The sequence below is a fragment of the Rhinoraja longicauda genome, chromosome 34, assembly GCF_053455715.1.
Source record: "Rhinoraja longicauda isolate Sanriku21f chromosome 34, sRhiLon1.1, whole genome shotgun sequence".
Classification (NCBI taxonomy): Eukaryota; Metazoa; Chordata; class Chondrichthyes; order Rajiformes; family Arhynchobatidae; genus Rhinoraja; species Rhinoraja longicauda.
The window spans coordinates 20522410-20549098 of record NC_135986.1 but is presented as its reverse complement, the minus strand read 5'-3'; the positions used below and the strand labels follow the sequence as shown (position 1 = coordinate 20549098).

The 26689-nt window shown below is 42.9% G+C and overlaps 1 protein-coding gene across 1 annotated transcript in view; it reads right to left on the bottom strand.

Moving 5' to 3' along the window:
* The window catches only part of LOC144609245 (ADP-ribose glycohydrolase MACROD1-like), a 794541-nt gene that overhangs the window by 753842 nt on the left and 14010 nt on the right, over nucleotides 1-26689 (bottom strand). Inside the window, exon 3 of the mRNA XM_078427668.1 lies at nucleotides 17093-17209. Coding sequence (XP_078283794.1) covers nucleotides 17093-17209 — 117 coding nt within the window. The remainder of the gene's footprint in view (nucleotides 1-17092; nucleotides 17210-26689) is intronic.

Sequence of the window (26689 nt, the reverse complement as noted above, 5' to 3'; positions counted from 1 at the left end):
CAAACTATTGGATATATTTTCTATTGTTATTTATTATTATTATTATATATATTATTATTATTATTATTTTATATCAGAAACACAATTCAGGGAATTATGTATCTTTATCTGAAATAATCTTAACAATTTACGATTTGCAGTAAATATTTTGTCATTTCTCCTTCATGTTTATCTTCTCTGTTTATAAAGCATCTCAGACCCCAAAGAATATTGTTATTTTTCACAGCATCAAATGGATTTCAGACTCAACTGAAAATATATATTTATCTATTCTCCATTTGTATCATGTTTTCCCAACTGCCAGAAGTTGACTATTTACCTTATAACTTAAAGTTCAAGAAATTCCCAGGAATAAAATGTTAAAGAGGCACTCTCTAAATAGATTGTAATTGTCAGAATAGTTTCATTGCCTTACCAATGCTTTTTAATATACCTGCAGATATGGACCTGTTAAAGTCCACTGCACACATTGTGAAACAGTGGTGGGGATCCAATAAATCCTGAATAACACCGGAAGAGAGAACTTTGTTGTGATGTGCTGAAGCTGAACACACTCTCACTTCATTGTGCAAAACTCACTGCATCACTTTATTTTTAATTAAAAGAGCTTTAATACTTTGTCTTTCAGCCCCTTCAACAGCCATCACATCGCTAACCAGCTGTATAGTGTTAGCCCCGTCATGCCAATTGTTTTGCTACAAGCTTTTCCTCGGATTCAACTGTTTGAACCTAGCTCATAGAACTTTAGGTCCAAGATCTCCTGAACTTTTAATCCTTCACAGTTGTCCATCAGCACACTTTTTTTTGACCAGCTCAACTCAGCAACTAACAGCGGTTTATTTGAAATGAATCTTGTTACTGATGACTTTGAAGAAGAAATTACTTTTTCATTGATGTCTGCAATAATGGTAGTTACTAAAATACCACCATAATAAACTGTCCCTTTAATTTGAAGTTTCCTTTTCTTTCATTCTTCAATAGTTTTACCAATTCCCAATTTAGTTCTCAGAGCACCAAGAACCAAAGCTGCAAAAGCTCAATTACTTTCCTTGAAGGCACAATAACTTTCAGTTATATGAAGCAAACACTCACTTAACTTTCCCTTTTGTGTAAATCAATTAGAAACTCTTGTGTCTGTTTAAATAAATCAGAAATCCAAATCTTTCAAACTAGTACTTTCTTTACAATTAGATCAAGGGTTAAACTCTCTTGGAATCAGAGACAGGAATGCTGGGTTAAGGAACCGATGAAGCAAAACAAATCAGAGATTAGATTTCAAGTTACAATGTGAACTAAGGACATTCAATGCATCATCAGCATAACATGCGTTGTGATCTTAGAAGTACCATGATGATTCATTCAGATAATTGAACTTTGAAGCTGATGATCAAAGAAATATATTAAAAGAATAATCATAGATTTGGAAAATCTGTGTTCTCCATGACTGAATGTAATTCTTTTTGTGAAATAAATATGAAATGTATGTATTGACGTTGGCCAGCTGGCAGTTAGGGTCCCTAATGGACCAATTCTCAATTTCAATTATACCATTCGAAAAATCAGATATTTCCTCTTAGATTGTGAAAAATATAAGGATCCTAAGGAAGAGTGACTTTCATTCATTAATCCACATTCATTTTTTTTACACTTTCCATCTAAGCAGAAACATTTCCTTGGAAACATTTTAAATGGCAAATAGTTTTATTTCTGTATCATTTTCTGTACCTCCCATTGCATTTGTTGAAAGGTTATGGTTGGTTGTCAAGATATCTGCACTTGAAAATTATCCTTTGGATCAGTGCAATTCATTCAATTAGGAAGATCTTAAGGTACCGAAATTGTTTAAGGAACAATTCAATGTTTTCACCTTGGGATGTGGGCATCAATGATAAGGTTATAATTTATTGGCCAACTCTACATTACCTTTGCAAGATAAAATCACGGAATCATAGACTATATAGCCAGAAACAGGCCTGGGTCAACTCATCCATGCCAACCAAGTTGCCTAACTGAGCTTGCCTGTACCTGGTCTGCATCCATCCAAATCTTTCCTATCCATGTATGTCCAAGTATCTTTTAAATGTCTTAATTGTACCCATCTCTGGCAGTTAATTCCATATATGCACCATCCTCTGTGCGGAAATGTTGCCCCTCCCTGGCATGATGCCTTTTTGAATCATGCAAATAGTCCCCTCAGTGCCATTGGGCAAGTTCCAGCATCTAAACGCAGCACTGATGAAGGATTGATGACTTACTTCTAAGTTAAGATGGTCATGGAGTCATACAGTCCAGAAACAGACCTTTTGGCCCTCAATGTTCATGCCATCCATCGTATTATTTGTCCACGTTAGGCTTGCAGCCTTATATGTCTTGGCAATACAAGTACTTGTCTAAATGCTTTTAAATGTTGAGAGAATATTAGCTTCCATCTCCTCTTCAGGCAGTGTACTCTAGATCCCAACCACCTATGGGAAAAATATTCCCCCTCATATCCCATCTAAACTTCCTACCTTTCACCTTAAATTTATTCCCTCTTGCCTTAGATCCCTCACAATAGGAAAAAAATATTTGTTATCTACCTTATCTACTTTTTGGATAATTTTATGAAAATTTATCAACTCACCACTTCGCCTTCTTCTCTCCAAGTTCACAAGTTATAGGAGTCGAATTAGGCCATTCGGCCCAATGAGCCTACTCTGCCATTCAATCATGGCTGATCTCTGCCTCCTAATCCCATTTTCCTGCCTTCTCCCCATAGCCCTTGACACCCGTTCTAATTGAGAATTTGTCTATCTCTGCCTTAAAAATATCCCCTGACTTGGCCTCCACAGCCCTCTGTGGCAGAGTTCCACAGATTAACTACCCTCTGACTAAAGATAAAGGATAACAAACTCAGCCTATCCAGTCTCTCCCAAGAAATTAAATACTCCAATCCTGACAACATCCTTGCTGCAGAATTTAAGAGTTGGGACATCCCCATTCTCTCTTCCCCCTTCTCCCCCTTCCACCAATAACTTGTACTTATCTTTTCACAATCTCAGAAAGTTCATTCGAATTAATGGGGTTGTGCTTTATACCTTTCACCGTGTAGGCTTCGGAAATAAGTCAATATATTAGTTCCCTATATAACTGTTGACTAAAGCACAGCGCAGCTCAATACACCTGAAATTAGGAGGTTGCAATGCCTCCTTATCCTGAAATAGTAATGAGAAGCCAATTGTAATGCCCTTGCTGCCAATGAACTTGAGATCAGCCAAGAACATTGTGTATTGTGCCAGAGTCATTCCTTTTCTGAATAGAACAACTACTCACCACCTAAATCATTCAGGGATGCTTGACACATGCATCCTGGACATTGTAAGCTTAGTACTAATTCCAATCCTTTTTTGCAGACAAATTGCAGAAAGGAAAATTGACTAATGGTCTCAGTGGTTGACTGAAAACACTTAAATCAAATGGGAAATATATATAACAAAAGGTATTTGAATATAGTCCCAGAGCTATGAGCAGATTTTTAAATATTCATCAGTGTGGTGGGAAAAAGGGAATTTAAAACAGTTGAGAGAAAATGAGTGAGAATCTAGATTAAAATAATGACTTTTAAACTATTATTTTCAATTACAAACATTTGTGTTCAAATAAACAAAATCAGAAAATTGTGGATGGAGATCACAGGTTCTCAGACATCTTGGCTTACCTTTCAAAACTTGATTACAGGAGACATGTGGATTTTTTTTTACCTGATTTGTTCTGATCTGCAATGCAATAACTTCAAATGATGGTGGAAACTCAAACCAAGTACAAATCCTGTCATGAAAAAATCTGCAGGCCCATGGGGTAAGATTGCGGGACTAATTGGTGAGCTCAATCAAAGAGATGCCATATGTACAACAAACTTTGTTCTGTAAAGCAAGATTATTCGATCCCTACAAGTTTAGATTTTAATAGTTTCTCCAAATTTTAACATTTGCACTCACTGCTTGATGTTTAAATCAAAATTAGGAATGTTGTGATATATAAAAATCAACGATCATTGAATTATCAATTACCAACTATCAGTTCAACCATTTGTTTCCATAAATATAATGCTGTAAAGGCTATGCCATCATACATTTTGATAATTTTACATTTGTAAGTGAATGCATGCAAAGCAGGTTGACCACCACAGCTATGTGTATGTACATTGCATATGGCCACGGATGCTTTTACTCTTTAAAAATATTTCTATAAAATTACTTTCAGAGACACTGATCTGGGCCAATGTGTTTGTAAAAATGGAGTCCTATCAAACTAATTTGTTTTCTGGAATGTTCCTTTTACTTCCCCAAATGGAGAGCGACGCCGGATGCCAGTACATTTTCATAGGTGATGACATATGGCAGACCTTGATACATTTTGCTTTTCTAAACCACTGCAAAAAATATAGTCTTGAGAATAGGATGGTTTGAATTTGTAAAGAAGAGCATTTTTTTCAGATCAACAGTGCCAGCTGCTGGAATGTAGCAATATTGCCATGATTTCTGGAATTAATAAGTACAATAAAAATAATTATATTCCAACAGAATCAAGGCAATGAGCCTAATAAAAATGATTGTGATATTAATAACATACAGAAAACAATAAAAGAGAAAGGAGGAGTGAAAATAATAATAGATTTTTAGTGAAAGATGTTTTTTAAACTGCTCATACTGGAAACCTAAATTGAAAACTGAATGAGCTAGAAAACTCGAGCAGCATCTGTGGAAAGAGAAACAGGGTTATTGTTTTCGGTTGAAGACCCTTCGTCAGAAAGAGAGAAAATAAATTAATCTTAAGATCTGAGGAAGGGTTCCAAACTGAAATGTCACCTATTCCTTTTCTGCAGTGATGCTGTCTGACCCGTTGAGTTACTCTATCATTTTGTGTCTATCTTCGGTATAAACCAGCATCTGCAGTTCATTTCCTACACAATTTAATCATCGTTTTTAAATAATTGAAAGTAGGGCCTCAACAACTATAATTTAAACAGAATGTTAATGGCAGAGATATACAAGTAAATATTACAGATTTTTTTTAAGATACAAGTAAATTACATTCAAGTCAGAATGAGAAAGCGACTAGAACTTGAAAATGTTAAAACAAATTTTAATACTAAAAAAGGCAGCAATAGAGTACATGTCATCCCTGGAGTCTGCTGTGCCATTCAATTAGATCATAGCTAATGTGGACTTCAAATACAATCATATCTCTTCACAAACAGTATTTTATTTATCAATCTTTAAAGCTGCAATTTTCACACCATTCACATGTTTTGAGGAAAGAGTTCCAGTTTGCTACCTTTTCAATGTGGAAGAAACCTACAGGCCATGCAGAAAATATCAATTTGGAAGAAAGGTTGTTTAGAGAACAGCAATGGGCAAAGGCTGCAGGGAAATAGGTTAGGAATTGAAATAAAAAGAAAGCTGTCATAAAATTACTATTCTTGGAAGCAGAAAACAACTTAATCAATGACCCTCTGTCCTTATTTTCTTTTTAAAGTTAGGTACATTAAAATTGTGTAATTACTTTCTTTATTAAAATTGTGTAATTACTTTCTTTATTAAAATTTTAGTAGCTTAATTTCAAATCAGTGAGCTGAGCAACCCTGGGTTTTATGGATTTTGGGGACATAGGTTATCATGTTAAAATGTTTAGGAGAAAGTCAGTACTTTCCTATAAAATAAACTGGAAGAAAACTCAAGAAATTGTGATCCTATTTGTTGTTTAAATAGACTTTCCCAGTGAGCAATTTACCCGATCATCCTTTTGATGCCCTGGCTTGGAAAGAAAGCAATCTTAGCCTTGTAATTAAAGAGGGTTTGTATTTGAGATAAAAATCTTCAATCCTTTTATTCATACCTTCTATGTTTTCATCTCTTTGTCCAACTATCTGCCTATCACCCCCCTCCCCTTCACCTGTGTCAGCCTATGCCAGACTTTGTCCTGCCCCTCCTCTCTTCCTGCTTTCTGTCCCCTCCCTCTTCAATCAAACTGAAGAAGGGTCCCGACCCGAAATGTCACCTATCCATTTTCTCATGAGTTGATACCAGACCCGCTGAGCTACTCCAGCACTCTATCTTCTTTTGTAAACCAGCATCTTCAGTTCTTGTTTCAAATATAACAAAAGATTCAGCAAAGGATTTGTATTGTGTGTTGAATGTTACAAATGACAGCAAGATTCATCCATAAATCATCACTGCTCATAATTTCCCCTTTATGTATGAGTACCAATCACATTTAATGTATTATTTTTGTTCAAGGTGGCGAGTCCCACAGAAATACTTTAATACTATTTATCAGTTTTAATCCTACCCAAGAGAAAATATTTAAAATGATTGATTTCACATCTAAAATACAGAGAAGTAATTGTTTCACGTGGAGCCAGTTTTAGATAGATCGCAATGTTTTCCATTGCAGTTATGCAGCATTTGCAGTTTTGGTGTCCATTCCAAATTTATACAAACCTGCCCACTTTCTTTCATGAATTTCCCTTTACCCTTGTGCCCTTTCTCATTAATCAGATTTCACTCTGCTATCTGAGAGGAGGAAATTATATATCATTAAGAAAATAACTGATGATTAGCGTCTAGAATTATGCAGAAAACATCTGAACACCTGGAAAGTTTTCAGCTGATCAGGGACAGCAAACATGTCTTGCAAAGGGGAGTTCATGACCTACAAATCTGATCATATTTTTTAGTAGTGGACAGGCGCATATCTAATGATGTTATTGCTATGAAGTGTCTGAAGGTATTAGGTAAAATCTCTCATGAGAGATTATTACTAAAGCTGAACATCAAGTAACTAAATGCCCGATCAGGAGGCAGATACTCAAAATGGCAGACTGTACTGAGGTGTCCTGCTAAATGGGGCTACAAATCTTTCAAGAAGTTCAGTTCCTGGTCTTTACTCTATCTCAATGTTTCTTTTTTGAAAGGAATACCACTATGAAGAGTCAGAAGTAGAAACAAGGTTTCAATTTTCCTTGCTAGACACTCAGATCAACGATAGCCAGTACATCAGCAGTGCAAGATTTTTTTTTCTATTTGCTGTTGAGTTGGCTAACCTTAGATAACAGATATGCAAACCCATTATCCTGCGCAAGAGGAAAAAAAAAACAAAGAAATTCATTTATGTTTGCTGCACAGTGACACACTTCTCAGAAATACGAATGCATGAAAATTATCATTTTGCTCCTGTCAGATGGTCTCAGTGCTTAATTTTCACTTACAAAAAATGTCTCATTGAGAAAAGTACCAGAGAGATGGTACATTTGAAACAATACAATAAGAATTGGTGGCTTCAAGAGGAAGATTGCAAATGGGATGAAGTAAAGAGACTAAAGGGTGAATATATTTATCAGTTCGCATTACTTTTTGATAATGGAAAGCAACATATTCTCTGAACTAAATTTTTCATTAATTGTTTAAAATGTACTTTAACCCTGATGAACAAAAGATTACGCTGAATTTATCAAATTTATAAATGAGTGGCGCAGCTGTAGAGTTGCTGCATAACAGCACCAGACACCCAGGTACGATCCTGACTACGGGTACTGTCTGTACGGAGTTTGTACGTTCGCCTACGTGGGTTTACTCCGAGAGCTCCGGTTTCCTCCAAAGGCGTACAGGTTTTTAAGTTAATTGGCATGGTAAAATTGTAAAGTTATCCCTAGTGTGTGTAGGATAGTGTTAGTGTGCGGGGATCACTTGTCGGCGTGGACTCGGTGGGCCGAAGGGCCTATTTCCGTGCTGTATCTCTAAACTAAACTAAACCACTAAGTATTGTAGAGTGTGTAAGAAGGAACGGCAGATGATGGTTTAAACCGAAGATAGACACAAAAAGCTGGAGTAACTCAGTGGGACAGGCAGCATCTCTGGAGAGAAGAAATGGGTGACGTTTCGGTTTGAGACCTTATTTCAAACTTAGTATTGTAGAGTACCAGATGGCAAAGGTTTGGTCAGCTTTGTAAGATCACAACCTTTCATTTACATTCAGTGCCAACCTCCTGAATATAAATTGGAATTATCTGATATTTAATTGTTAAAATGCAATCAGAATTAAAATGAATCAGTCTTACAATAAAAATTAATTATATATTTTTAAAATAATTTAGATTTAGCACTAAATTGCATTTAATATTTAATAATGAACATATCAGATGAAGAAGGGCCTTGACCCGAAATGACACCCATTCCTTCTCTCCAGAGATGCTGCCTGTCCCGCTGAGTTACTCCAGCTTTTAGTGTCTATATCAGATGAATATTTGAACGTATTGTTTGCATTTGACTTTATTTTCTTATTCTCCATTACTAACTTACAATTAATTAATGAAATCTGGAATGGATATTGTAGGAGCCATTTTGCATATTATTATATTACTTTGTATCCTGATGTATTATTTTTGGATACCAGGGAGATGAATGTTGGAGTTTACGTAATAGACTGGGAGGTGCCATGGGCGGGGCCAGAATTATGAGCATAACTTGCCCGGCACTGATGTAATGCGTCAATGACATGCCAAGAACCTGCTGACATAAGGTTAGCAGGCCATACAAGTCAAGACAATAAGGTTTTAGCAAGTATAACAGGATACGAAGGAGTGTTGGTGAGAAACTAAGTTCTTACTACAAACAAGTTAACGACAGGAGATATACTAATCTGTTTTGTATTTTGCTTCAATAAACGACTAACTAACTGCAACGTCGTGAAGATTTTTTTGTTGTTGTTATTTGAGTCAAGATCCACAGCTCCCATTCCTTCGTCAAATGGTAAGCATTGGGGCTTTATAAGGAAGCTTAAAGCAGGCCGCTACAAGGGTAAGAACTTATCTTTGCCGGAGCGCATTGTAAGAAATTATCTGAACTGGAGTGATTTATTGTAAAACCTTCCTCAGCCGGAGTGTATAGATCAAGAACTATCCTCGGTGAGTGCAGCTATCCGTCTCTAAGAATTATTTAAAAGGAACTGGCTCTAGGTGTGGGGCTTTCAGCTTGTTTTGAATTCCAAAGATAATGAGTTTGCGTCAAAAGGTCTTAAAGGGATATTGACGTACAAGTATGCTTGTAGTAAATCTAATGTTATTCTCTTTTAGGTCTCTTCCTCACGGCGCGGGGTGCGGCTCGGCCGCGGGGCCTAACATCGCCCGGTGCGGCTCGGCCGCGGGGCATAACATCGCTGGTGCGGCTCGGCCGCTGGACTTAACAGTGCCCGGGCCGCAGGGCCTAACATCGCCCGGCGCGGCTCGGCCGCGGGACTTTTCATCGCTGGTGCGGCTCGGCCGCTGGACTTAACATCGCCCTGTGTGGCTCGGTCGCGGGGCCTTCCATCGCCCGGTGCGGCTCGGCCGCTGGACTTAACATCGCCCGGTGCGGCTTGGCCGCGGGGCCTTCCATCGCCCGGTGCGGCTTGGCCGCGGGGCCTTCCATCGCCCGGTGCGGCTCGGCCGCTGGACTTAACATCGCCCGGTGCGGCTTGGCCGCGGGGCCTTCCATCACCCGGTGCGGCTTGGCCGCGGGGCCTAACATCGCCTGGTGCGGCTCGGCCGCGGGACTTAGCTGCGCACGGCTCGGCCGCGGGGCCTTCCATCGCCCGGTGCGGCTCGGCCGCTGGACTTAACATCGCCCGGTGCGGCTCGGCCGCGGGGCCTTCCATCGCCCGGTGCGGCTCGGCCGCTGGACTTAACATCGCCCGGTGCGGCTTGGCCGCGGGGCCTTCCATCGCCCGGTGCGGCTTGGCCGCGGGGCCTAACATCGCCCGGTGCGGCTCGGCCGCGGGACTTAGCTGCGCACGGCTCGGCCGCGGGGCCTTCCATCGCCCGGCTCGGTCACGGGACGTTTCAGCGCCCGGCCGCGGGGACTTCCATCCCCTTGCGGGGACTGTGCGGGTCGGTCGGGGACGAGCTGTCTGTCCGTGGGCGTGGGGAAGAGAGTGGAAGTTTTGTTGCCTCCATCACAGTGAGGGGGTGTTTGGAGTCACTGTGATGGACGTTTGTGTTGGGGTCATGTGTCTTGTGTTCTTTTTTGTGTGTGACTGCTATGTAGTTTCGTTCGGTACCTTGGTACCGAATGACAAATAAAGCTCTGTTGAACTGTTGAACTGTTGTTGAACTGTTGAATGTTCGGCCAGCAGGTGGTGCCATCAGAATGGATTCCCAAGGGGAAAATGGTTTCTCTTCAATAAGTGAAACTTCAAAGTTCTCTTACGTCTTGGAGTGGGTTGCCTCCTTGAAAAGCCAGCGTGAGATTGAAGAAGAAAAACAGAAAAACTCAAGATATAAGCAAGCTACTGAGGAGGTCCACACGTCGTGTAAACACTCTGTTTAATCATTAACCGAATACAGTTCCGTCGCTCACCTGCGCATGCCCAAGTTCAAATCCCAACTGCCAAATCCTATTGTTCTCCTGGCACACGATGGCCCGCCCCCCCCCCTCCCCCCCCCCCCCCCCCCCTGACCTCGTGATTGGTCGGCCCAGATCACGCTCGGTCCACACGAGTTCAAGCCCAACAAACGAAGGTTCATTATCAAAGTGACTCGGCCCACCACATGACCCCCCCCTCCCCCCCAGGATCAGAGTAATGTTGGTGGTTTGGCTGACGAGTGAGGCGGCCTGATCGTGTATACGCGTCTCCTGTGTTCAGGGTTGCAGCTGACAAGGTTGAGGGCGGGTGCGGTCGTGACGGTGGATGCCCTCTGCAGCGGGGTTGTGGCACCTGCACTGGTTGGTCAACGTTCAAGTGTGCCGGCTTAAGACGATCCACGGAGACAGTTTTGTGTCTGCCACCCATGTCGATGACAATGGTCGTGGCACCGTGTTTGCAGTACCTGGAAGGGTCCCTCGTAAGGCCTTTGCAGAGGCGTACGGTGGGAATCGCGGCGAACGAAAACATACTGGCAGTTTGTGAGGGCCGGTGGTTCGTACGTGAGGGTGAGTCCGTGGCGGGACGTTGGGATGGTAGAGAGCATGCCCACCTTCTCCTGGAGGTGTGTCAGCATGGTCGAGGGTGGTTACTGAGCCATTGCCAAACTGCTTTTGGCTGTTTGTGGCTTTTCTCTTGCCTTAGCAAAGGTAGGGCCTTTGACAGTTCCTCATATCAAATAAGAGTTCATCCCATCAGTTGCTGTCGAGCTGTATCTTGATTTCCTAGCCTCAAGAACATTGAGTCTTGTCTTGGCTGCTGCTATTGCAGCATCTAGTTCCAATCGTTCCCTCTTCTCAGCTGTTCCTTCTGGTTCTCCCATTCGAGCTCCATTTCCAATTATCTTCTCTTCCTGTTGAGCTCCTTTCTCTTCCGTTCTTCTTGCGCCTCAATCTCATGCCTGTCTTCCATGAAAGCAGCCTGTTCTGCGAGAACGGCCAGGTCTGCCTTAGCCTTCATACGAGCAGAGTGCGTCCAAGATGCACGAGATGAAGAAGGCGATTTGAAGATCAATTTAGAGTTTGAGACATTTGAAGTACTGCCTTCATGTCCAATGATTTCTAAGTTTACATGACTCTGTTGTGCAGCACTCTCAGCAATGGAGTGTGTAGTTTGATGACCGTTCTTAGTACCTTGTGTAAACCCGATAAAAGTTTCCACTTTTGGTGAATCCACTGATTTTGCTTTTCAAGCTCATCTTCAGGCAGTGGTAACTTTACCAGTGCTTCATATTCTTCATTGATATTTTCTATTAACTTGGTAGTGTGGCGGGCCAAGCCACTTTGGTATTGAACCTTCGTTTGTCGGGCTCAAACTCTCGTGTGGACTGGGTGTGATCTGGGCCGACCAATCACGCGGTCAGGAGGGTGGACCGTCTAGTGCCAGAAGAACAGAAGGATTTGGCAGTTGGGATTTGAACTCAGGCACGCGCAGGTGAGCGACAGAACTGTGTTCGATTAATGATTAAACAGAGTGTTTACACGACGTGTGGACCGCCTCAGTGGTGACGCGATGATCCAAAACGGCTTATTTTGGATTTTTACCATGTTTGCAGCCGGCAACCTGGACTAGCAGAATGCAGTTTCGATTAAACTGCCCATTTTCTGAACATCACAGCCCCAAGTGTGGTTCGAACAGGCCAAGGCCCAGTTCCACCTTCGACAGATCACTGCCGATGCCACAAAATATTGCTACATGGTCAGTGCGCTGGACCAGGACATCGCCGGGCACCTAATCGATTACCTTCGCCAACCACCAGCTGCAGCAAGTACGAGGGCCTCAAAGCGCTTCTTTTGCACACTTTCGGCCTCAGCCACCGCGACAGGGCAGCCAAACTCCTTCACATGGATGGCCTCGGCGACCACAAGCCGTCCACACTTCTGAGTGAAATGCTCACCTTGCTGAATGGCCATACACTCTGCCTCCTGTTCGAACAGATTTTTCTCGAACGGATGCCTGATGACATTCGCCTGCTCCTCGCGGACGAGGATTTCACCGACCCCCGCCGGGTAGCGGCCCGTGCAGACGCGCTGTGGCAGGCGAAGCAGCAGGGTGGCGGCGCAACCTCGGCAGGTCAAGCGGCCAGTCCCAGCCTCCACGAGCAATGCCAGCTAAGGTACATGGTGCTACTACCACCAAAGGTGGGGTTCCGAGGCCTGCCGATGCCGTCCACCCTGTGCACATTCCGGGAAATGCTTTGGCCGGCCGCCAGTAGTGGCTACTGCGGCCAGCCAGAGGTATCGCCTCCTCTACACCTGGGACCGTCATTCAGGGTGGCATTTTCTGGTGGACAAGGGAGTGGAGATCAGCGTTTTGCCCCCATTGGGAGCCAACACTCGTTCTGGTAAGAGGGGACGTTTTCTGGCTGCCATCAACGGTAGCAACATCAGGACGTACGAAGTCCGCACGATCCCACTCACTTTCGGCTCCTCTCACTTCACCTGCCTTTTCACTATCGCCGACATCTCCCAACCATTGCTGGGCGCCGATTTCCTCCGGGCTCACTCCCTGCTGGTCAACGTGATGGGTCAACGTTTCATTCATTCTGAGACCTTCGTGTCAATTGCCTTGTGCCACGCTGACTTGACTGCGCCGCATCTCGGCTCCATGACATCCTCCGATAACGACTACGTCCACATCTTGGCCGATTTCCCCGACATCCTAACCCCCCAGTTCACAACGGCCAGCCCCAAGCATGGGGTAGAGCACCATATTCCCACCACCGGATCACCAGTCCATGCACGCGCACGCAGGCTCCCACCGACAATCTCCAACAGGCCAAGGACGAGTTCCACAGGATGGAGGAAATGGGCATTGTGCGCCACTCAGATAGCCCGTGGGCATCTCCGATTCACATGGTCCCCAAAGCGTCTGGGGGCTGGAGGCACTGTGAGGACTACCGCCGTCTCAATGACGACACAACGGCTGACCGGTACCCGGTCCCTCACATCCAGGATTTTACCGCTCATCTGGACGGCGCCATGATTTTTTCAAAAATCCTCCTGGTACCATCAAATTCCCAAGATGGCTATCTTCATCCTCTTCGGGTTCTTTGAGTTCCTGCCGATGCCATCCGGCCTCAGGAACGCCGCTCAAGCTTTCCAATGGCTTATGGACATCGTAGGCCGCGGGCTGGATTTCCTGTTCATTTACCTTGACGACATCCTTGTCGCCAGCCGCTCTCACCAGCAACCTCTGGCTGCTCTGCCAGCAGCTCAGCGAGCATGACCTGGTCATTAACCTTGCTAAGTGTCAGTTTGGCCTCCCTTCGATCAATTTCCTCGGCCACCTCATCAATCGGCATGGCGCGGTCCCGCTCCCGACCAAGGTTGAGGCCATTCGCCAGTTTCCCAGACCCTCTACGGTGAGAGGACTCCAAGAGTTCGTCGGCATGGTGAATTTCTATCACTGTTTTTTGCCAGCAGCCGCCAGGATCGTGCAACCGCTGTTGAAGGTCCTAGCCAGCAAGCAGAGCGACCTCCTTTGGGACGATGCAGCACACGACCGCTTTCAACGACGCCAAAGAGATGCTGGCAAAGGCGACGATGCTGGTTCATCCACGGGCCATTGCACTGGCCGCTCTTACGGTTGACACATCTGGCACAGCCGTGGGCAGTGTGCTGGAACAGCTGATTGATGGTAGCTTGCCTTTTTCAGTCGTCACCTGAGACCTCCCGAGCAAAAGTACAGCGCTTTTGACCGAGAGCTCCTTGCGCTCTAATTGCCATCCGATATTTCCGCTTCTTCCTCGAGGGCAGGGATTTCATGGCTTTCACCAATCACAAGCCATTCAAGCTTGCCTTTGTGAAGGTGTCTAATCCCTGGTCATCCCGGCAGCAGCGTCACTTGGCCTACATCTCTGAGTATATGACTTGCGTTCAGCACATCAGCAAGAGCAACCGGGTCGCAGATGCATTGTCCCTCACCGCCATCAATGCCATCCACGTTTTGGCCCTAGGTGTCGATTACACGGCCCTGGCGGCCGCACAGCGAGAGGATGAGGAGATTCTAGCCTACCGCAACGCAGTCTCAGGCCTGGTGTTGGAGGATGTGCGATTCGGGCCTGCTGACACTACGCTCTTTTGTGACGTGTCTACGGGACAGCCGAGACCCATCATCCCCGCAGATTGGCGCCGTCGGATTTTCAACATGGATTCATGGTTTGGCTCACCCTTCCATACGGGCAACAACGGCTCTGGTGGCGGCCAAGTTCATATGGCACGAGTTGCGCAAGCAGGTCTGCAACTGTGCCAGAGCGTGCATCCGCTGTCAGACTTCAAAAGTTCAGCGTCACAACAAGGCGCCGTTGCAGAATTTCGACCTGCCACACCGGCGTTTCGACCACATCAACGTCGACATCGTGGGACCGCTGCCTCCATCCAGAGGTGTCACCCACCTTCTCATCATCGTGGACCAATTCATGAGATGGCTGGAAGCCGTCCCGCTCTCAGATACCTCCGCTGTGACGTGTGCACGTGCCCTCACTGCCCACTGGATCATTAGTTTTGGTATGCCGGTGGACATCTCCTCTGACTGAGGGGCGCAGTTCACCTCCGAGTTGTAGTCAGCAATGGCCCAGCTGGTTTGGCGCTCAGCTGCACCACACTACGGCCCACCACCCGCAAGCCAACGGTCTAGTGGAACGATATCACCGTCAACTGAAGGCACACTTAACGGCACGGCTCGTGGGCCCCGACCCACGAATCCATCACCAGCGAAACTGAAGAAGACCATCCAAAATTCTCTCTTACAAATGAAACTACTCTGCATGGTGAACAGAGAAAAGACCACGAAGGCAGGGATGGGATGCCCAGCTGCTGCTGTCAATCGAATATCCATTGCAAGCCAAGAGGAGCTTCTGGTCAAGCAATACAACCACGACTTCAAAATGGGAAAATCCAGAGTTGACACAATGTTGCGAAAAGAATTACAACTTCAAATGGACAAATCCATCTTCTGGACCGATAGCACAACGGTGCTTAAGTACATCAACAACGAAACCAAACGCTTTCAAACATTTGTAGCTAACAAAATCGCTTTTGTAAGGTATGTTGCTGACGTATCACAATGGAGATATGTTGGCACAAAGGAAAATCCTGCAGATGAAGCATCATGAGGGCTGACAGTAGACCGCTTCTTAAGCTGGAAGAGAAGACTGAAGAAAATTCCGTCTAATGGGCAGAATATTGGAGACTGCGCCAGATGCACATGGTTTTGTGCGTACTGTTCAGCTTCGGACTAAGAGCAGCATCTTGGAAAGACCAATAACCAAGATATATCTGCTACTGGAAGCTGATACCTGAGTACAGCAAAGACTGGTGCCTTGAAGATTGAAGAATCACTATAGTAGATTAGATGCCAATATGTAGTGCATGCTTTTTGATTTATGGCTCCTTTTAATGCTTATTAGTAATTGTTGCGTTATACACATAGAAGAATTAGGGGCCGGTGTGTAGGAGCCATTTTGCATATCATTATATTACTTTGTATCCTGCTGTATTATTTTTGGACACCAGGGGTTTGTCCTGAGATGAATGTTGGACTTTACGTAATGGACTGGGAGGTGCCATGGGCGGGGCTAGAATTATGAGTATAACTTGCCCAGCACTGACACGCCAAGAACCTGCTAACATAAGGTTTAAAGGCCATACAAGTCAAGCCTGCTGAGATAATAAGGTTTTAGCAAGTATTACAAGATACAAAGGAGTGTTGGTGAGAAACTAAGTTCTTACTACAAACTAACAAGTTAACGACGGAGATATACTAATCTGTTTTGTATTTTGCCTAACTAACTGCAACGTCATGAAGATCTCTTTGGTGTTGTTATTTGAGTCAAGATCCACCATTCCCATTCCTTCGTCAAACGGTAAGCTTTGGGGCTTCATAAGGAAGCATAAAGCTGGCCGTTACAGATATGTTGAGTACAATTATTGGAAATCAACATTTGAATAGTAATGAAGCAGATAGGGAATGTTTTCAGATTGGTTCAACAACAATCAGACTGCCTGCAAAAAGACAACCAAACCCGTATTGGCATTACTATCTTGTAAGTTAAAATGTTGTCAGTGTTTTGGTTACATTGTAATTGGATGTGTATATTCTTAACATGAATTGATTAAGACCAGTGATAGACAGATTTGATCAAAGCCATTTATTGTACCAGCAACCAGCCCAGATACCAGTCATCATCCTCTGAAATAAAGTGCATAGTTAGCAATTATGAAGTTGCTAAATTCCTTTAAAGGCCATTTATAAGTGCCTGAAAGGACTTCCAGTTGTTCAGAATCAATTAATTCTTCATGCTCACCCTACATTGGTCAATTCTTCATTATGTATACTTCAATTAAACCAACCATTATTGTTCCAAAGAAAACAATATCAGTTCCTCTCCCAAAATATGTTTGCCCTGTCACAGAAATATCATAATCAGGGAGTAATGGAAACATACAGTAATAAACTATTGGCCCACTGAGGCCACTCCAACCATCACCACCCACGTACACTAATTCTATTTTACACTCATTGCATTCCCATCAGTCCATCCACCCAAACACATGGGGCAATATAAAATGGCCAGTTAACCTACAAAGTCATAATGTTTTGGGAATTTAGCTCCAATACTCTCACAATACTGTATGCCTGACAATGAACTAACCTGCATTGACGATGACATCAATTTCCAGCTTTGTGATATCCTCTTGCAAGAGTGAAACCTTTTCATTCAGAACATCACTTTTCTTGTAATGTGTTCTTAGCTGTTTCAGATTTTCGTCTGCAAACCAAAACATTAAAAAATTGGAATAATGTAAAATCATAACTGTAAATCTGGATTTTTAATTATTTTCTGAATGAAAGACACTTTGACAAAAACACCAAGAAAATGATTGCTGGCCTCAATCTCCATAGAACATGCGATAGACAGTACAACACTTTGGGGCACCATGTCTGCACCAACTACGATGCCATGTCTGTACCAACTATGATATCACACCGTATTGGGGGCAGATCTCGAACAATGATGAGACACAGCTCAGAAAGGAGATGGATAGCTTAGAAGCAGAAAGGAGCCGGTCACCGATTTCAGAAAGCGAGGTGCTTGGCAAGGCAACTGCTCTGCCCAAGATGCAAGCCGCAGCAGTCATGGGCACAGCCCAATTCATCACAAAATCAGCCTTCCAAATCCCTGTTCTCAATTGACTCCATTTACATATTTATACTTCATGCTGCATTGGGAAAGCAGCCAACATTATCAAGGACCACGCACACCGTTGCCATTCTCTCTTTAACCCTCCCCTGCCAAGCAGATGATACAAAAGTTTGAAAGCATGAACCCCCATATTCAAGAACATCTTCTTCTCCACTATTATCATATTTTAAGGATATATTCCCAATCTTCTAATCTACCTTGTTTTGGTGTTGCAATTTTTTTTGTCTGCACTTTCTCTATAGCTGGAACACTGTATTCTGCACTCTGTTTCCTTTCTGTTCATGCATTTCCTGTTGTACTCATATGATCTGTCTGGACAGCATGCAAAACAAACTTTTTTGAATCTCGATACACATGACAATGATAAACCAATACCAAAAAAGTCCAGCGACCAGAACTGCAGACAATACTCCAAATGTGATCTAACCAAGTTTTATACAAGTGTAACATGATTTCCAAACTTCATTACCTAATGCCCCCAATGAATGATGGCAAGCATGCTGTGCACCTTTACCAGCATATTCATTAATGTTGCTCGTATCAGTGAGTTTTAGACTTCCATCTTGAGATCCCTTTGTACCTCTAAGGGTCCTGCCATTAATTATCAACTTCCATCTTACATTTGACCTCCCAAAATGCATTAAGCCACACTCATCTGGGTTAAACCCCAGCTGCATTTCCCTACCCAAAATTTCCAACTGATCTATACCCTGCTGAATCCTTTGATAAGGTGAAAATCAAACTGGCTTATTTGTTTTTTTGGTACCTCCCAAAATATTTTAAAGTCAATATAGCACTTTTAAAATGGAAACAGAAAACAAAAGAACATGGGTGTACAACAACTTTTGCTCAAGGCTTCAGTAAGTGCCTAAAATCATGGCATGCACACGGTGAGCTTGTTTTCTCTATTACTACATTTGCATAGAGTGCAGAACTCACAATTACCAGGGCACCTTCTCTAAATACCTTTAGATTTACTATGCAAACTAATAAAGAAGCTATTCTTTAAAAAAGAACCACTTTAGAACTGAAAACCTACAATTATTATTTCATCTACTGTATTCCATCCAAGGGTATCTTTGGAGTGCCAAGAACCTGTAACTATACTTAAAAATAGCAGCTTTAAGATTGGGTGACTAAATAACTCACATGCAAAGAAGTTATTATTAGTAGTTTACAAGGCAATCGAGAATGAAATTATTAAATACATTTGAACTCTGGCCAAAGCACTATTGTAACAGACACTATATAAATTGAGCCTTAATCTTAATTTAAAATAAATGTTACCTTGGCAATAAACACAATTACGTGATTTATTTTTCCCAATAATATAATGCATGGAATCCACCACGTGGAACATAGTGCTCTCCAATATCAAACTATTACATTGTCCATGTACAATTTCTGCTCCCTATGAACAATTTCTGAAGTACTTTTTTTAAATTTCAAGGACTGTGAAGTCTCCTAATTATGACATTAATTCAAACCACATCTGAATGATTCTCTTAATGGTTTCTGTTAAACCTTCCATAAGCAATTTGATCAAATTAATAATGTCTTTACAAGCGTTTATGTAACGCTTACCAAATTCTGGAAACCTATTGATCACTACCAAGTGATACAAATGAATCTGTTAGCAGTAAAACCAGTGTTCATGTTGCATTTCATTAAATCATTAAATCATTAAATCATTAAATCATTAAATCATTAAATCATTAAATCATTAAATCCATCCATCCATCCATCCATCCATCCATCCATCCATCTATCTCTCTATCTCTCTATATCTCTATATCTATTATATATACGACTAAAGGGGGAGGGGAGAGTGGGGGGAGGAGGGGGAAGTGTGGGGTGGGGAGGGGGGGGAGGGGAGAGTGGGGAGGGGGGAGGAGGGGGCAGGGGTAGGAGGGGGTGGGGGAACAGTGGAGGTAGGGGGGAAGGGGACAGTGGGGGGCAGGAGAGAGTGGGAGTGGGGAGGAGGGGAAAGGGGGTGGGGGGAGGGTGGGGAAAGTGGGGGTGGGGGAGGGGAAAGTGGGGGTGGGGGAGGGAGGGAGGGAGGTGGGGGTCAGGAGAGGGGGAGGGGGGAATGCGGCTCACTCAGTGACGACACCCTCTCCCCTTCCCTGTCCCCCCTCTACAAGGAATGGGCCCAACGGGTCCACTTGGTCTAGTAGTTTAATAAAATTCTATTGACTTTATGATATTTATGTAAAATTCCTTTCCTTTCGTGCGAGTGCAATAAAAGTTAATTCAAACAGTTATACAAATATTAGAATGGGTGCCTATTCTAGGATTTATTCCTGAGGTGTTTTAAAAATGAAATAGAGATTCCTTGATGTTGAATTAATTAGACTGTACTCTAATTCATGTTAATTTATCTACTTTCAACACTTTCTACTGTACTTGGACAAAAGTGTTACAAGGGAGTTCAGTGAAGATATGCTCAATGCAACGGCATAATTTTACATACACAATTTCCAGAATAAATATAAAGGGGGAGATAAGAAGATAGCTTGAAAAATTGAAGATAAGAAATGTAGAATCTGGTTCTGGTTCTTGTTGATTACTGCGAAACACCTCATAAGTGGTTATCTCGCGCAGGTCGGAGTGAGTAGAGTAGTGATTAAATTTTGAAGTGGGCCTTTTTGACCAAGTTGAGGAGATCTAGTTGCTCAATACCCTTTTTAAATGACTTAACATTGGGAGCAGCACGTGTGTTGGGTGGTCACATATTCCATTCCCTTATCGTCCTTGGGTAAAGGGAATATTGGTAGCAAAGTTTATTGAAATTTAGCGAGTTGATGATGTAGGGACCGGTATTTTGTCTTGTTTCATGGCAGTTGATGCTCTGGGATGACGGAAGATTTGATGGGGCATCAAAATTAATGTAAACAATATTTGTTGTATTGACACTACAAGAATATTTTTTCACCTTAACAATATTAAGATTGCTTTAAAATCATGCAATAATTATATTTGCAGTGAACGTCAGGGTTCAACAAAAGCAATCAAATAAATTGTTGTAATCCCAAAGATAATCACCTAATAACTAGTTGAGCACAAATATAAAACATGACAAATACAATCCAAACTGGTATTCTTTGTTTGGATGAACTTCGCCTTCTGAAGGGGGATGGGGGAGCAACATTATTTCTGAAGGTGTTTCATTTACAAGACAGCAATAGAATGAAAGGTAGAGACCCCAATTTCAATTCAAATAATCTGGCCCACAGGCTGACACCAGGAAAACAATTATGATCGCAAAAGGTAAGGTGCATTTTTTTAATCAATGGTCTGCCTATGTCTACAGGAAGAAGAAATTGCAATTGCCAACCTGGCCTGGCCAATATAATTCAATATCAGAGTACACACCTTGTTTGTGAAAGACTAGACTGATAACCAAATCATTTCTGACACAATTCAAGTGATACAGGTTTTATTTTAACCATTCATAATTATCCAATACTGATATTTTCACTCACTGATATAAAGATACAAACGTAGAACGCATTCACAGTTTAGATTGTACTCAGATTCCCACAAAATAAGCCATAATTGTTCCCTTTTTTTTTAAATGGAGCAAATTAAGTTTGGTATTTGAAAGTATTTGACAGTATAATTTTATTTGAACTTATTTTATAGTTCTTATTAGTCCTGGAGATTCAATTAAACACATTTTCAAAAGATTTTGCCAAAATATTACTGCCCGTTGCTGACAGCAACTTATGAACATCCAGATGAATGAAAATAAGATGGTCAGTAGTTAGATGCTGTGTCTGATTAATAACTGTTTAGGATGAAAACTGCAAATGTGGAGTGGGGACAGAAAGGCTACGTGAGATACATAGTAACAAAGATTCCATCATAAGTTTCAAGTAGTACCTGGAGCAATTCAGTAGTGCATAAGAATATAAGAAAAAGAAGCAGCAATAGACCACATGACTCCCAAGCCTGTATGTAGGTAATTAATGTAGATTGTTAATGGATGATATTCAGGGACTGATCCTTGTGACACCTCATTAGTCACAGCTTATTATTCAATCCTCGAGCTACACAAATGTAATTTATCCCCAATGCCATGAGGTATTTCCTTGCGCAGTAACTTTTTATGTGGTACCTTGTTAAATGCCTTTTAGAAATCCGAATACTTTACATGTACTGGTTCCTCTTTAACCATCCACAAAAAATTGCAGAAGTGATTTCCCTTTCACACGATTACAATCTTTGCTGCTTTCAGTTACAGTTTAATTTATTGTCACGTGTACAGTGAAAAGCTTTTTCATGTGTGCTAACCAGTTAGCAGAAAGACAATACATGATTATAATCAATCCATTTTCAGATACTTGATAAGGGAATAACATTTAGTGCAAGGCAAAGCCAGCAAAGTTAGCAAAGGATAGTCCTGCTTCACTCCAGTATGATTTTCTTAATGTCCTACCATTACTTCCTTAATTCCATCCTTTTCCTAACCACGTAGACTAACTAGCCTAGTTTCTTGATTTCTGTATATCTTCTTTATAACCAATATACCTGCGCTTTTTCCAATCTGTTGAGAATCTTCAGAGCTTTGGAAGATCATAATCAATACATTTCCTACCTATCCCTTGACCATGACCCCACCGACAAACACCAGACCTTTATCATCAGCACCATCACGGACCTCACCATCTCCGGCGATCTACCCTCCAATGCCTCCAAACTTATAGTTCCCCAGCCCCGCACGGCCCGATTCTACCTCCTACCCAAAATCCATAAACAGAACTGTCCCGGCAGACCCATTGTCTCTGCCTGCTCATGTCCCACCGAACTTATTTCCACCTACCTCGACTCCATCCTATCCCCCCTGGTTAAATCCCTCCCCACCTACGTCCAAGACACCTCACACGCTCTCCATCTCCTCGATTACTTCCGGTTCCCAGGACCCCACTCCCTCATCTTTACCATGGATGTCCAGTCACTCTACACTTCCATCCCCCACAAGGATGGTGTGGAAGCCCTCCGTTTCTTCCTCGACCGTAGAACCAGCCAATCCCCATCTACCAACACTCTCCTCCGCCAAGCAGAGCTGGTTCTTACCCTCAACAACTTCTCCTTTGACTCCTCCCACTTCCTCCAAACCAGAGGCGTAGCTATGGGCACTCGCATGGGCCCTAGCTACGCCTGCCTCTTTGTCGGGTACGTCGAACAATCCCTGTTCCGGGCGTACACCGGCCCCATCCCCGAACTCTACCTCCGCTACATCAACGACTGCATTGGTGCTACCTCTTGTACCACTGCAGAACTTACTGACTTCATACACTTCACTTCCAATTTCCATCCTGCCCTTAAATATACCTGGACTATCTCCGATATCTCCCTCCCGTTTCTGGACCTCACCATCTCCATCACAGGAGACAGACTAATGACGGACATTTACTATAAACCCACTGACTCGCACAGCTATCTGGACTACACTTCTTCCCACCCGGTCCCCTGCAAAAAGTCTATCCCCTACTCCCAATTCCTCCGTCTACGCCGCATCTGCGCCCGGGATGAGGTGTTTCACACTAGGGCGTCAGAGATGTCCTCATTCTTCAGGAAACGGGGCTTCCCCTCTTCCATTATAGATGAGGCTCTCACTAGGGTCTCTTCTACATCCCGCAGCTCCGCTCTTGCTCCCCCTCCCCCCACTCGCAACAAGGACAGAATCCCCCTCGTTCTCACCTTCCACCCCACCAGCCAACATTTCCATCACCTACAATGGGACCCCACCACTGGCCATATCTTCCCATCCACACCCCACTCTGCGTTCCGCAGAGACCGTTCCCTCCGTAACTCCCTGGTCCACTCATCCCTTCCTACCCAAACCACCCCATCCCCGGGCACTTTCCCCTGCAACCGCACGAGATGCAACACCTGTCCCTTTACCTCCCCCCTCAACTCCATCCAAGGTCCCAAACAGTCTTTCCAGGTGAGACAAAGGTTCACCTGCACCTCCTCCAACCTCATCTATTGCATCCGCTGCTCTAGGTGTCAACTTATTTACATCGGCGAAACCAAGTGCAAGCTCGGCGATCGCTTCGCTCAACACCTGCGCTCGGTCCGCATTGACCAAACTGATCTCCCGGTGGCCGAGCACTTCAACTCCTCCTCCCATTCCCAGTCTGACCTTTCTGTCATAGGCCTCCTCTAGTGCCATAGTGAGGCCCACCGGAAATTGGAGAAACAGCACCTCATATTTCGCCTGGGCAGCTTGCAGCCCAGTGGTATGAACATCGACTTCTCCAACTTTAGATAGTTCTTTTGTCCCTCTCTTCCCCTCCTCCTTCCCAGATCTCCCTCTATCTTCCTGTCTCCACCTATATCCTTCCTTTGTCCCGCCCCCCTGACATCATTCTGAAGAAGGGTCTCGACCCGAAACGTCACCCATTCCTTCTCTCCCGAGATGCTGCCTGACCTGCTGAGTTACTCCAGCATTTTGTGAATAAATACCTTCGATTTGTACCAGCATCTGCAGTTATTTTCTTATACTATATAATCAATACATTAATTATTTCTGCAGTTATTTCTGTTTTAATACACCTCGATGCAGGTCAATGGGTCCATGGAACTTGTAAGCCTTTAATCCCATTGTGTTACATTGTACTTCTTCAATGATAGTTTTGCTTATCCCTTTGTTTTCACTGATTTTCTACTATTGCAGAAAAGCCATTTCTTTAAGTTCCATTATTCTTTCCATCATATCATTCCTTAATGTTTTATTACACTTGTTTGGCGGCTCCAACTGTCTGTTTCTATATTTTTTGCCAATTTACTCATGCGATCTATTTCCTCCTTTACTTGTGTGGGGAGTGGATGGGAAAGTGGGATAACAGAGAACAAGTGTGAACGGGAGATCGATGGTCGGCGTGGACTTGTTGAGCCAAAGGGCGTTTCATGCCGTATCACTAGACTAGATTCAACAAGGCTGAAGCATTTACCACCACCGTCAGACAGAAGTGAATCTGTTTCCTCCCGAGAATCCCACCATGACAGAAGACAGTTTTCAGAAATTTGTTTTAACTAAATGTGATAACTAGAAAAAGACAAGGACATTGGAAACAGCAGAGATAGGGGGAACAGACAACATTTTGGCTGTAGTACTGAAGATCAGAATTAGATACAACTCCAGTCAAGCTGTTCCACTATAATTACAACAATGGCATCAGCCAACCATGTGGAAAATTGCCCATATCCATAAAAAGCTGCACCTAATCAAACACTTGGTCCTCTGTCTAATCCCAATCATCATCAAAATAATGGAATATGTCATTGACAATGCTATCGAATGACATCAAATGGCTATTACTCACCAACAATATGCTCACTGAGGACCAGTTTGAGACCTCACCACAGCTTTGGTCCAAACATGAAACAAAGAGTTGAATTCCTGAGCTGAGGTGAAAGAGTTTACCGTTGACGGGAAGGTCGCATTTAATTAAGTGTAGCATTGTGGAGTTCTGGTAAAATTGAAATCAATGGGGCTCAAGAAGAAAGTACCTAATGTGTTGGGAGCCATATTTCACATAAAGGAAGCTGATTGTGGTTGTTGGATGTCAAATATCCCAGACCTACAACATCACTAGTTTTCTCGGCAGCAAATAATTTTCATATATTTTATAAATAATCTGCCTTTCATCGTATGATTATAAGCATTTGTTCCTTCTTCCAAACGCCATGACAACTAAATCCCCAAAAATAATTTGAAGAAGTTCATCAAAAAGACCCCAGTCCAGTATCCTGCATTCCCATGTCTGCACAAATCAGCATTATGTTACTTGGTAGTTCAGCCAAGTGTGAAACAGGATGGTGGAAAAGTCAGGATTCAGTGGATTTGGACAACTAACTTTATCAAGTGACACGTGTTTGTAAAACTCTCAAGTGACACATAATTGTAAGTAAATTCAATCTAAAGCAAATGGATGGTTTAGAAAGCTTATTGGTTTTGGCTAGAAAATCAAAAACTATTGTTAATTAATCAATACAGGAGACTGCAAGCTTCTACAGAAATTGTCATGCGAAGACTGTATAGTACTAGGTTGAATATACCTTTGGTAAGAGCAAGGCGGGAGAAGAATACAAAACTGAAGAATAGAACACATATCGAAGTGAAAGAATGGCATTGGGAAGATTGCCAGATAGCACAGTATTCTGACATTAATGGTTGATATTGGGCTGATTCTCCCCAAAAAATGTGACCTGATAAGGAAAGCTGGTAATAATCTATATACTAAAACTCTCATTTGTTTGTTTGTTTGCTCCTGAACTACAGCCAAAACGGTACACGACAGCGCAACATTTTTAGGCCCACCTTTGGTGCTAATGGTAGAAGTTTAATTGAAATTGGTATTATATTTTTAAAGTTATTCACATTTTAAAGTTTAAATCGATCTCCTTGGGAAGGAGAGAGGGAGGATAAGGGGGGATGGAGTGGGGGGGGAGGGGGAGGGGGGTGGAGGGATGGGAAGAGGGGTGGAGGGAGGGGGAAGGGGAAGGGAGGGGGGAGGAGAGGGTGCTGCACCAATACAGGAGAGGTTTGGGCCCAACGGGTCCACTTGGTCTAGTATTTATTTGAGAATTAAAGGGTCTTATAAGTCCTTTAATATAGAATATAAAATCTTTTTTTAAAGAGAAATAATAAAGAATGTTAAAGTGAGAAACTAAGAAACAATCTCTTTACTCTAAAAAAAATGTGGATTAATGCAATATCTAATATCATTTACTGTCAAAGAGCTTAAAGGTCCCATATTCCATCCTTATTTCCCATTGAAGTTCTCACAGATCACAGAACGTTTCACCTGTTCTCGATGAACTGCAAGTACATTGAATGACACAGGTCTCGTGCTTCCAATTTATATTTAATGCCCGCTAATATAAATATACTGCACACTTGAGTAAAGCAATTGTAAAAATTACGTAAATCAGGAATAGACATACGAAAGATAGACACAAAAAGCTGGAGTAACTCAGTGGGACAGGCAGCATATCTGGAGAAAAGGAATGGATGATGTTTCGGGTCGAGAT